This window comes from Cucumis sativus, chromosome 3, assembly GCF_000004075.3.
Source record: "Cucumis sativus cultivar 9930 chromosome 3, Cucumber_9930_V3, whole genome shotgun sequence".
NCBI lineage: Eukaryota > Viridiplantae > Streptophyta > Magnoliopsida > Cucurbitales > Cucurbitaceae > Cucumis > Cucumis sativus.
In genome coordinates this window covers 12,482,685-12,495,494 of record NC_026657.2, presented here as the reverse complement: position 1 = coordinate 12,495,494, position 12,810 = coordinate 12,482,685, and the positions used below count along the sequence as shown (strand labels likewise).

Genomic DNA, 12,810 nt, shown 5'->3' with positions numbered 1-12,810 from the left:
TGCCCAACTAATCTCAACCCTATGTCAACAATTATCTTATTTTGCTTATTAGGTTCTTCTATCTATGTTTAAAATCTCATGCTTTAACAAATGTGTTTCTTCCCAACTTTATAATTTATTTAAAATCCAATAAAAATAAAATAGACCACTTACTTGGGCTCCCCTAAGCAAGCACCTTTACTAGATAGTTTCATTTTAGTGAAGTATGAAATCCTATCATTTACCATGAAACGTTGCATCTTCTCAAGAATAAGATAAAACTCTTTTTCACTCACACTAAAAAGGCAACAAATGAACATATTGCAGTCCAAGGTAGACAACGGCTGACAAGAAACAAAATGCTCAACAATGAGTAAGAAGTACATACAAAAACTCTCGGTAAACCTTTTTAACAAAACATAACAACACTAATATTCGAAAAGGCCATCTTGCGAAGATCTTCCAGAATGAATTATTTTTTTTTACAATCAAGAAGGGAAAGCAAGACCTGTGACACTAAACCTCTCTTTGACAAATATTATCAAGATTGAATTTATTTTGTCGTCATTATATACTTATAAAACTTGGATCATGATGGGAGAAAGGCCTCCCTTTTTTTTCTTTTTTGTTATTTAATTTATATATCTAATTATTTATGGTTTTTGGATGGTTGCTTAATGAGTTCCCAAAGTTTGAAAAGAGAAAAAGTGGACAGTACTACAACTGATCTCTTCTTCCACAATGGAGTAGCTTGAAAGTACAGTAGGATCAATCCAAATCAAACAGCTAATTTGCTTCATTAACGATTAATTAAGGTCTTCCAAATTATCATGAAATCATCTCTATATAAAGATCAAAACTTTATGGAACTATTTCACTTCAAAATATTCCAAGTAAATAGCAGCTTTTGTGTTTCATACAATGGCAAAAAGTGCATCACTTTTGTTCCTAATTATGATGGTTTGTCTGTCGGAAGCAGTTCTTGATAGCCATTATTACTCAAAAACATGTCCCAATGCAGAAAATATCATTCTTCAAACCGTCTACAATGCTTCCATCCATGACCCCAAAGTCCCTGCTCGTCTTCTTAGACTCTTCTTTCATGACTGTTTCATAAGGGTATTATAAACTCGGACTCCATCTGTTAGAATTTTTTGTCATTTGTAAATGTGGTAGACATGAATTGAAATAAGTGAGAGTAATGTGAAGAATTGTTTTATATTGAAGTGTAAGACTGTTGTTTTCTTTTCTAGGGATGTGATGGTTCGGTGTTGATAGACTCGACACCAGAGAACCAGGCGGAGAAAGATGCACCTCCAAACATCTCGCTAAGGTCATTCTATGTGATAGATGAGGCCAAAGCCAAGCTTGAAAGTGCATGCCCACATACTGTTTCTTGTGCTGATATTGTTGCTATTGCTGCTAGAGATGTAGTAACTTTGGTATGAAACTTAATTCTCCCTAGAGTTTTAAGATTGTCTCTTTCCACACTAAATAAAAAGGTTTCTAATCGATGTATGAACCTTTGAAGTTGTTCCAGAAGGTTTTGATAACACTCTTAACTTTCATTTAGTGTCTAATAGATAATTGTAGAAGGTAATTATATAATAAACCATATTCCAAAGTCCAAAATGGTTTTTGACTGACATTTAGAAACTTAAGAACTTCGTCATTTTGCTTACATCAAATGTCAGCCTAAGTTACTAAATTACTCTTGTTTTATTTTCCCCTCTTCCTCCTCTTCTTCCCGATTTTTCTTCCTCTATATTTTTTCTAGTCATTCTCTGATTTTCCTTTTTCCACTTGTCACCAACCATCAAAACATTGGGATTGCAAAGGTGTCATTCATTCCCGACCATGGAAAATTTGATTGGAATAACATGTGCAATGGAAAGATAGAGCAAGAGAGTGAAGGGTGAAAGAGAGAGAAAAAGAGGAGATCAAGAGTGAGAGAAAGAGGAGATCAAGAGTGATAGAAAGAGGAGATCAAGAGTGAGAGCGAGAGAGTGAGGAGAGAATAGTAGAGAGAGCGGATATTGAGAGAGTGAAGAGAACGAGACAACAAAAGCGCGCAGAGAGCCAGAGCGAGAGGTAATCTACTTGTCGAGGTACTATTTGGTATTTTCAACCAAACATGACGATAACAAAGGATAAAAGAACCTCAGTCCCAAAAAGTGGAACAAATTTCATATTTCTCCCCCAGTTTTGGGGTTATCCATCCGTCAGACTCTCATGATGTAGTTCATTTTATTAGTTTAACGATCAAATAACATAGTAAACATATTACTTAAAAGAATGAGCCAGTACGGTAGTAAGTTGATTTAGGTAGGTTTAGATATTTGATTTTAAAGTGTCACAGAAACTGAACTAATGGTAGGGAAGGGAACTGTTAGAAATAAACTTGAAAGTTTGGAGTCTTTGGACCGTTATAAAGCATGCACAAGTTCGAAAATTCAATAGACATGGCTTTACAAGTTAAGGAGTAAAATAATATCTTAAGCTAAATGTGGAATTCATCCTAAGATTTATCATTTAAGATTAGTAATATTTACTTTCATTTCCTCTTTGTTGGAAAAAAAAATGCAGTCTGGAGGCCCATATTGGAGTGTACTCAAAGGAAGGAAAGATGGGAAGATTTCAAAGGCTTCTGAGACCATCAACTTGCCAGCTCCAACTTTCAATGTCTCCCAACTCATTCAGAGCTTTGCAAACAGAGGATTAGATGTTAAGGACATGGTTGCTCTATCTGGGGCTCACACACTTGGATTCTCACACTGTTCTTCCTTTCAATCACGACTTCGAAACTTCAGCGCGACTCATGAAATTGATCCTACTTTGGAATCTGGGTTTGCTCAAATTCTAAGAAACAAATGTCCAAAACCAAACGTGGACAAAAATGCTGGACAGTTCTTGGACCCAACTTCCTCAACTTTTGACAATGTGTATTACAAGAGACTGTTGGAAGGAAAGGGTGTGTTTGGTTCTGATCAAGCTCTGTTTGTTGATTCTAGAACTAGAGGGCTTGTTGGGTTGTTTGCTCAAGATCAGAACTTGTTCTTTAAGGAGTTTGCAGCTTCAATGGTGAGTTTGGGTAATGTTGGGGTAATTCAGAATGGAAATGTCAGAATCGATTGCCGGGTGCCAAACTAAGTGAGGGAGAGTCTTTTTTTTTTTTTTCCCTTTGTTTTTTCTCACAAATGTGATGTGATGTTGAATTATTACTATTTGGAATAAAAGTGAGAAAGGTGTTTCTTTCATTAAGAAAGTTCTTATGTCATATATTATAAATCAAGTAGCAGAAGAAGGTAAAAAACAAGCTGACAGAACCAGATATATTGAATATATAAGATAACAAAAATACATGATAAACCAAGTGGTTCGAGGTATTTGGTTTCCAAACCAAGTGATTTGAGGTCCTTAGTCTTGGACCATCCCTTCTTGAGATCATCCAACAAATATATTGTTTATCTTCACCATCCTTCACTCCCCATTTATAACCACAATTACAACTTACTCTCCATTTAATTACTATTATGCCCTTAATACAATCACAAGCTCACTAAACAATAGTGCCTCTAAGAAACAACCATCTTTATCTGCATCATACTTCTTTGTTATTTTCTTAAAGAGATAAAACAGTATGAGAGATTCTACCTTTAGTTTCACCAAAAATGCCTTTTTTTTTTTCAAACATCAAATAGTCGTCTGGTATCGATTGCTCAAGCTGAGTCGACTCTTTGTTGAAGATGATTTGATGGTAGAAGTGCTGCGTAAACCTCACCTTGACTTCTAATCTCATAGACATCATCTTTTCAAGTGATAGAACCTTGATATTTGTTGAAAATACAGTCGAGATTATAAGATATGTCGGATCATACTCCTAACTTAACTGTGTCAGTAAAATCCTCATATGTCAAATAAAGAAATTATGAACCTCGATAGCATAAACATAGTTAGTGATACTGAATTTGTAGTTGAACTTACGAGACTGCAGTGGAGGATTTGGTCTCTGAATTTGTAATCCTTACCGTGAAGAATTTCTCTTTCTTGCCATTGTCACCTAAAAACCAGACCTGGTTTAGCTTTATTTTATGTAGTACGTGTAAATTACACTTTCAAGGCATACCTTGAGCATGTCTGAATTGATTTGTTGTGGAAAACTCAGCAACAACAGGAGCTGTATGATCCTTCTAAGTTTGACCAAATTGTATAGTGGCTCTTGGGTCCCTCTAAAATGCCATTAACCATGAACGTCGATCCTTCAAAAGGATTAAAAAGACAAAATTTAGATACGAACAGATGTGGTTTGAATGTTAATATTTGGTTGGGTGTTATGTAATGAAGAAATTGGCAGGTTGTTGAGAAACAACTACTGCACATGGCAAGGGGACGGCAAATGCAATAGGCTTCATGATAATCCCTTCCCCTCATGTTTCTATAACTGAGAAACCATCAATTATGGTTTAAAATAGAACAATCTTTCCTCTAATTGTTTGAGCATCAATGGCAGGCTATGTAACATAATTTTAACTCGAAGGAGTTGGAATTGAGACCCATAGAACTCGTTGCTCTACCGTCGAGGGAGGGAGCCAACCAATCGGCCAAAGTTGCTCCTTTGCTATTGTGGATTTTGATACATTCGTGTTTAATAATTTTTTCAACATTTAGCTATAACTTAGTGACATGTACGTGACAAATTTATCATGTTTCGATTGATGTAAACAATTAATTAAAAATTGACAATAAGAATATAAACTAATTCTGCGTAAATCTGGGATAAAATAAAGCTCTTTCAAAGTTCAAAGAGACCAACTTATTTTAAGTTTCAATTTTAAGCAAGAATTTTAGATATCAACGCAACATACGTATAAAAAGCGAACATAAAACAAGAATGAATTTAAATTATTCTTTGTTCTTTAAAATAATTATTAACGAGAGTTCAATATCCATTGATTGTCGTCATATATCCATCAACATACTTTCTAATTAAGTTATTGGACAACAAAAATTGTGAGAAACTTATCACATAGGACTTTTAGTATAACAAGCAAATGTATGAACCAGAAGAAAAACTTATCATCTCATACTTTATCAAAACAATAGCCGATTAGTTAGATGTAGAAGCAAATCATTCTCTCGGGCAGTAATTTGGAGTCATCAAGACAAAAGTGACTCTAATAGATGTGTAATAAATAGCATAGTTTCCCAATATATTCAAAGGCCACAAAAAAATGACAACTTTGATAACAAGCCTGACATATGAAATGAAACATCAAATTTAGAAAAGTAAATTCCTTTAGGCAGAAAAGTGACGAGGGTACATATATCAGAGTGGCATCATATGCAGTAGAATGTCATATAATGATATAATTCAACCATCCACTTAGTATTACAACTGACAAGATTATGAACAGCTTCATTTCAACAAATGATACACTGAATTCTATAGCTTATTCCAGGAACCAACCTGGACGTGAAAAAAAATCGACATTGAACGAGCTCCTTTCCAAGATACGATGGGGTCATTCAATCAAATAAGGAGGCTACCTAAGTGATTGTTTTGCAGTTGACACGACACCATGAGGCGTATAAACAACCAAATCATCACTACCACGTTCTTGGTCATGTGTAGATAATTCAATTTCTTTTTTTTTTTTCCGTTGAGGTCACCAACAACCTGTCATGTGTTGTATGCACAAGTGGATGAAAATACAAACTTGGACATGTAGAATGGAACAAGAGATATAAGAGAACAAAAAAAATTAGGTTATGAATATTCCTAAATAACATGAAGCTCAACTAAAGAACCAACAGAGTTACCTGAACTAATCATGAGAATATGACATCTGAACGGAAAACATATTTGACTCCCTTCCTAACGTTGCGAGCTTCATGCAACAAACACTTGTCCCCATGAAGGTGCAGGAGAGCCATCCCTTCAGTAGGAGCCACCTATAACATACATAGAAAGAAAGAAAAAATGCAAGGCAATTGAAATAGAGGGAAAAGGAAAAGTCAAGAAGATGATTACGGTGCTTCTCTCCAAGTTCATATATGATTAAAAGAAACTTCAAAATTAGATGGCGCAAAGGAATTGGATGTAAAAGTGGGGATTCACCTCAGCGATAACACCATTCCTAGAACCATAGAAAACAGTTTCCCCTCCAACCAGAGTGTCAGAAGAAGGATCTTTGGAATTGTTCGTATCATTTTTTGTTTTGTTTTTGGAACCTCCACTTAAGTATATCAACAAAGTATAATATGTGCGCTTGCCTCCTCCAAGATCAACACTTTCATCAATATGACGTCCAAAGCGCTGACCGACCTTGTATCTGAAATACCATAGTTATCGCCAAGATGCTTGTCAAGGAGAGACTACACCAGTTATAGAAGCTAATAAGCATGTCTTATCAACCCAAAGTCGAAGGAAAAACAAATATTTAAAGTGTATGAAATAGCTCTGGAAGAATTACTAATTTAACGAAAATTTAGTATAATAGCTCCTTAAATGATTTTAAATGACCAACAGTTTTTTTTTTTTTTTTTCTTTGAAGGCATAGTAGCTTTGTTTCTATACCTATAGAACCAACTTTCTTTCTCCCTTAGACACGGGAAAATATACTTTCACACGTTATTAAGAAATTTAGGACCTTGATGAGAAGCTAAAGCAAAAGTCACCTGTATAATCTGATATTTGGATTCAACCCAACAGCAACTTTTCCCCGAATTTTAATATCAGCAAATAGATTATCAAGCCCGGAACGCCAAATGATGTCTGCTAAATCAGGATCATTCACCGAGATTCGATCATTGTCTCTATAAGCTTCTCCTTTAGTAGGACCAAGGCTCCCCTGATGAAGAAAACCCAATGACTCTGCAGCCTTGATGAATGCTTTTGACTCAACACATGTGAAAAAACTTGGAACCTGCATTGGTTAAACCATTACATTCATTCCCATCCCATCAACTACCGAAGCAACACATTTGGAATTAACTGCCGAAAAATATACTGCAGACCCATATCTACACCTATTAATAAGAACCCTATAGAGAAACGTAATTTAGGAATCTATATCTAATGAAATTTCTCGGATCATGGATTCACAAAATGAAATTTTGATGAGGGTATGGCCAGAAGGATTGCAAGCTGCATCAATAAATGATTTATCATAACGATTTCCATCGTAGAAATTAACCCATGAATGAAATTGCGGAAAGATGAGGCAATTATCGATGTATTGAACTCAAGACAAGGGAAGATGAACAAAATGAAAACCTAAACAAGTTGAGAATTTTAAGAGAAAATAGCAGTCTTACGGTGAAAAGATCATTGTCTTTCAGGAGGTTAACTTGAAGATTCTGCTTGGGTTTAATGGGTGGCCAGTTGGAAGAGGGGTCTGTTTTCTTGAAATCCCCCTCCCCTCTTCTACCCGCCATTTTTCTCTTCTTCCCCAGTGTTTCCGCCATCAGAGATCAACCGGTGCCTCTATTCTTCGATGAAACTTTGATATTCGGCCCAAATTAAGAACACCCAGTGAAAACTTACCAATTTCTTGGACGAATTAGTGGGCTAATGAAAGTAACTGGGCGGGCCTTCCAGCCTTCCAGCCTTCCAGATTATAGTACCCAAAGAATAACCAGCAATAAAAATACCTTCTTTTATCCATGGACATTTTGAATTTGTTCATTGATTTGATAACACTCTTTTGGGAGGGACAATGTGGAAATTTTTATGTTGATAAAACTTTTGTTTATATTAGAGTTAAATCATGTAATTGAAAACATTAAAATTTAATCAATGTGGTTAGAGTTTAATCAGAACTTCATCTTTATAATTGTTCAAATATCATAAATAGTTTAAAGATGTGAATATCATCTCTTTATTAGTTAATGAGGTTGGACATTCACTAAAATATAATATTAACTAATGTCAACCTCATAACTACTCCCCTAACTTTTTTGGAACCACTGATTTAATACTCGTTGGGTGATTACACTATCACCACTTACATTATAACCGATTCTTAAGTTTATTCTCCACACTCAATATTCTTAACAATTTCTTTGTGGATCGTTTATTATGGATGATTTCAAATTCATTCACTCTAAGATCTTCCATGAATGCTCTAAAAAGTACTTCATGGATCTTACGTATGTCTTCCACAAGTCCTTTAAGGTCCCCTATGTAACTCCAAAAGTTCTCCATGAGTCCTACGGAGGTTTTCAATGAGTTCATTTAAGGTTCTCTACGTGACTCCTAAAAATTACATAGATCTTTTAGATGTTAGAGGTTTTTCATGAGTCTTCCATGTGACTCCTACTCCACTAAGCTCACTCATAAGTCTTCTAAAATCTCTTTACGGTTCGCCTTGTAAGTCCTCAAAGGTCACTCTACACTTTTAATAGGTCTTCAAAGCTTACTTTAGATCACCTCACATGTCCTTTGAGTTCACTTTACCCCGACCCCCTGAGTTTCTTAAAACTCACTCTAGACTCCTTCATAGGTCCTCTTGGCTCACTTTAAGCCCTCTCATAGACTTTTCGAGCTCACTTTAGGCTCTTTCATGGATCCTTAAAGCTTTCTATAGCTCTTCCACGAGTTCTTTGAGAATACCTTTATCCATAAATCTTCTATATATATCTTTCTATACTCGTAATCTCAACTTATGTAGGTAATTAAATATACCCATAACATCACATAGCTGTCAGCAAGCATCTATATGCAACTATTTTCCATCATAATACAAACAAAAGAAAAAAAACAAAAAGTATTTTTCTAATAAAAGAATAAAAGTTGTCCAACAATAAATTTAGATTGAATAATTTGTTAGATTGCACAAAGATTATTGAAACTCAAGATAGGCCAACTTTTTGTAGGCACATGAATATTTTCCTTTTTTATTGCTTGATTTGACAATAGAGGGAGTAAATGATAAATATATCCTTCAACTTTTTAACAAATCATGAATATATTCTAAGTTTTGACATGATTGAAGTTAGTCCATATATATATATATATGGTTAATTAGAAATGAGAAATAAATTTATTTCATAAATAACCCACAAGGTATGAAATTAAAAGTTTAATTGGAAGAAAAATATATTTGTGAGAAAAGAAAAAGGGATTTGGAATAAATAGGCAATAAGTTAAAGAATGGAGCATAGGGAACACATTTAATTTGAGGACCACCATTATGAAGAACATTAAACTTTTCTTTCCCCATTTAAAAAAGAAAAAGCCCGATCAGTTTAACTTAGTAAAAAGAATATGATGACAAGGCCTTCTTGGAGAATATAATTTTATTTAAATCCATCTTTCCATTACTTGCTTTTCAAATGTTTTTAAAAAGCATTTTTGGATTTTTCCCAACTATACATTGCATTTTCTTTTGACCAATATCTCTCTTTCCTTTTCCTTTTTTCCTTTTATAATACACATTGTTCCTCCCAATTTCAAGTAAATGAAGTGAGCTTTAAATACTTAACTCTTCAGGCTTCAAATTAAAATGGTTTGTATTTTCATTCTATACTTAACTCTACTCTTTTTATTTCAATATTTACTATATGTTTTATTCGTTCTTTTTCTCCATCTTTTCCAATCCATTAAAATAGTTTACACCACAACTACATGTTATTATAACAACATATTTTCTATCATTATTTTAGGGTAAGAATAAGTCAAAAGTTGTAGAGCAAAGATATGGACAAGAAAAAAAAGGAAGAGAGAGAGAGAGTTTGATGCATGACATTTAGCCTTTTAATGATACATATATGTGTGTATATATGAGTTTTGACATTTAATCTGCTATGCATAGGTCCAAATCTGAATAATAGAAATACTTTTTTCTTGTCACATCCTAGTCTCTGTCTCTCCTAACTTTTTTTCAATTACCATTTTCTATTATAACCAATAACGACAACTAATTTTAGTAATAATTATAACTATATGTATAGCAACATTTAAAAGTATTTTGAATATAACAAAATTCATCCGTCATAAATTTCTATAGTTAATAGACTTGTATAGATAGACCACCAACAAATAAGGTAGTCTCTCATGTTCATCCTTTTACTTAATATATAGTTCGATCCGGGGCAATATTTCCCTATTTTATGTCTTAATTAATTGGCTTTACTATTGGATGAGGCTTTTTTTTTTTCTTTCGACCTATTTGAGTTGGCTTAATATGAAAGGTTTTGATTTGTTTGTACCCACATATGTTCATTCATTGGCCTTGAGTGCTCCAATATTCATCATCTCTGGCAAAACTCTTTTATTTTTATACGAACTACAGACATTGGTGGGACATTTACCTTTTCATATAGTTATGCATATGTATTTTGTTTTCATTTCTTTTGGTTGCTATTTCTTTTCTTGCTTTCTATATCAAGAAAAATACACCAAGAGACTTATTATGTTTTAAGCACTACATGACAAACAGCCTATATATGACTCATGGTTTTTCATTTCTGTTTACCCTTTCATTTTTATCTTTTTCTCCTCCACCATATCTATATTATATATATACCAATCCATCGATATTTCGATCTTTATAGATCATGATGTTGTCGGTGATTTTAGACTAAAGAGTGCATGCCTGACATAAAAATAAAAATATAAGTAATAAAGTCAAGAAAGTAGCGAGGTTTGCCCAAAACAATTGCACTCAAGCTCAACCCTAACCAAAATGTGAAATCAATCGCATGTCTTTTAGTTGAAGTTATCTAATTATCTTAAAGAGACTAGGATAAACTTTTCTTGTAAATACAATATTTTGACAAAGTGTGTGATAATTGAACTTTTGACTTCTTCATTTTACTATTCTTCTTTAATGATTTTGACATCAAAACAATACTCTCTTTTTTTTTTTTGTTAAACAAGTTCTCAATTTTTCTAAATTACAAATTTATGTTGTTATCGTTGTATTCCCTTATCCAAGATTTCACATCAACATATATACTAAGGTATATAAAGAAAATAGAAACTAATAGCTATTTTATTTTGGAATATATTAATCACATGTTCCAATCATAATATATTTTTTCCTCCATCTTTAAGTGTTATACATGTGATTAGTTTATTGCATTCAAAGTCATTTATATGACTTTACTGGTATATATAATTAGTCTTTTGAAAACATTCATATCAAGTACTTCTACTTGTATTTTAGTTGGAACTTTGGTTCCATATTATGTCATAAGAATCGTCAATAATATTATGGGAGCTCGTCAAATCATTAATTTAATTAGGCCATCTTGCTATATATAGTCATCTTACTCACACATACACATGTATGCTATCTTATTTGAATTGGGGACAACTAATTTTTCACAAACTTAAATCGTCCCTTATGTCTTCAAGCTCTAATCATAATCAACAAAAACAACTAATTTTTCACAAACTTAAATAGTCCCTTATGTCTCCAAGCCCTAATCATAATCAACAAAAACGACAATAGTTAAAGACCAACAACTAGCAGCCTATAGCGATGATAATTTTGGTGGAAAAAAAATGCCACACCATTCAGCAAACTTGAAGAAAGAGACCAAAATATTAACTTTTTCAAATTTCAAAAAATCTAACGACTATATCCAAATTTTTCATTTTAAAAATTAAATCATCAAACTTAGATGATTATTAAAATAATTTGGTCAAATTGAACTTTCAAATTTCAAATTTACACAATTGAAATTGTAATATTTGTATAAATGTGAGAGATTCGTTTTCTATTTAAAAAAAAATTGTCAAATTTTTATAAAGAGTCTAATTTTAATAGTATTTATAGTATTTTAAGTGTTCAATTTAAGATAATTGTATCTACCACGTGTCACACCTCAAAATTACCCTTTTTCAATTTATCGAACAATTCACTTTAGCATACTTTTCTTCCTTTGACAAAAGACTCGAGACTAAATTTAGGTATTGTGTACTGAAAAATAAACTAAAACTAGAGGTGTATTTACAAACATTTTACACATGTTTGATTTTAAAAAGATAAAGAAAAATTTTGGAATAAAATTTTGACATTACTCTAAAATATATCTTACAAGATGAGTTTATAAAATAAGTTGTTTCCCATAAACATTTAAATCAACTTTAAAAAAAAATGTCTTTTGAGTACTAAAGGTTAATACCTCTATACTTTTATATCTCTTTACTTGTTACTACGTTATCATCGTTGTCGTTGTCGTTGTCGTTGTCATTGCTCCCACCACCTACGAGTAGATTAGATTTGCCAATTAATTAAAATCCTTTTAATTTTTCACCCTTTTATAAAAACCCTTATAAAATTGTCATTAAAACAGTGTGACAATTTAAACTCAAACTAATAACTATATCAATTTAGACTTTAAACTTATTGAGTATTAATTTAAGATCTTGAATTTAATATAAACGTATCAATTTAAACCCTCGATTGTGTTTTACTTAAACAAATTCACTAATAAAATTTTAGTGTTTAAATTAATACATGTATGAAAATTCAATGTTTAAATTAATGCATTTATGAAAGTTTAAAGTTGAAATTGATGCAACTATTAGTTTAGGATTCAAATGGAAAGAATTATTAATTTATTATTTAAATTGATATAAGTATGAAAGTTAAGTGTATAAGTTGATATTTTCTCTAATTTTTAAAATGGTAGATAAACATGTAACATGGTAACAAAGCTTTAAAATAAAAGGTTAAATAATGTAGTAACAATGTAACATCATGAAAATGACATTTCGTATGGTTTATGGGGTGGGGACGGATTATAGAGTTATGGAGTAAATATATTGTTTTTCTTCTCCCACATTAAAAAAATTTGAAGATACATAAAGTTTTAGAA

At 32.5% G+C, this 12,810-nt stretch overlaps 2 protein-coding genes across 2 annotated transcripts; one reads left to right on the top strand and one right to left on the bottom strand.

The window, feature by feature from the left end:
* Positions 1–855: 855 nt before the first annotated feature.
* On the top strand, positions 856–3,240 carry LOC101210306 (peroxidase 66). The gene is made up of 3 exons (XM_004150254.3): positions 856–1,098; positions 1,233–1,421; positions 2,566–3,240. Exons 1-3 carry the CDS (start codon positions 901–903, stop codon positions 3,127–3,129), a joined length of 951 nt encoding a protein of 316 aa, XP_004150302.1. The 5' UTR covers positions 856–900; the 3' UTR covers positions 3,130–3,240.
* A 1,997-nt stretch (positions 3,241–5,237) lies between these two features.
* LOC101210552 lies at positions 5,238–7,552 on the bottom strand. Its single transcript, XM_004150255.3, has 5 exons — positions 7,297–7,552; positions 6,658–6,905; positions 6,098–6,311; positions 5,800–5,931; positions 5,238–5,656 (listed from the first exon to the last, which is right to left on the bottom strand). Exons 1-4 carry the CDS (start codon positions 7,444–7,446, stop codon positions 5,809–5,811), a joined length of 735 nt encoding a protein of 244 aa, XP_004150303.1. The 5' UTR covers positions 7,447–7,552; the 3' UTR covers positions 5,238–5,656; positions 5,800–5,808.
* Positions 7,553–12,810: the final 5,258 nt, after the last annotated feature.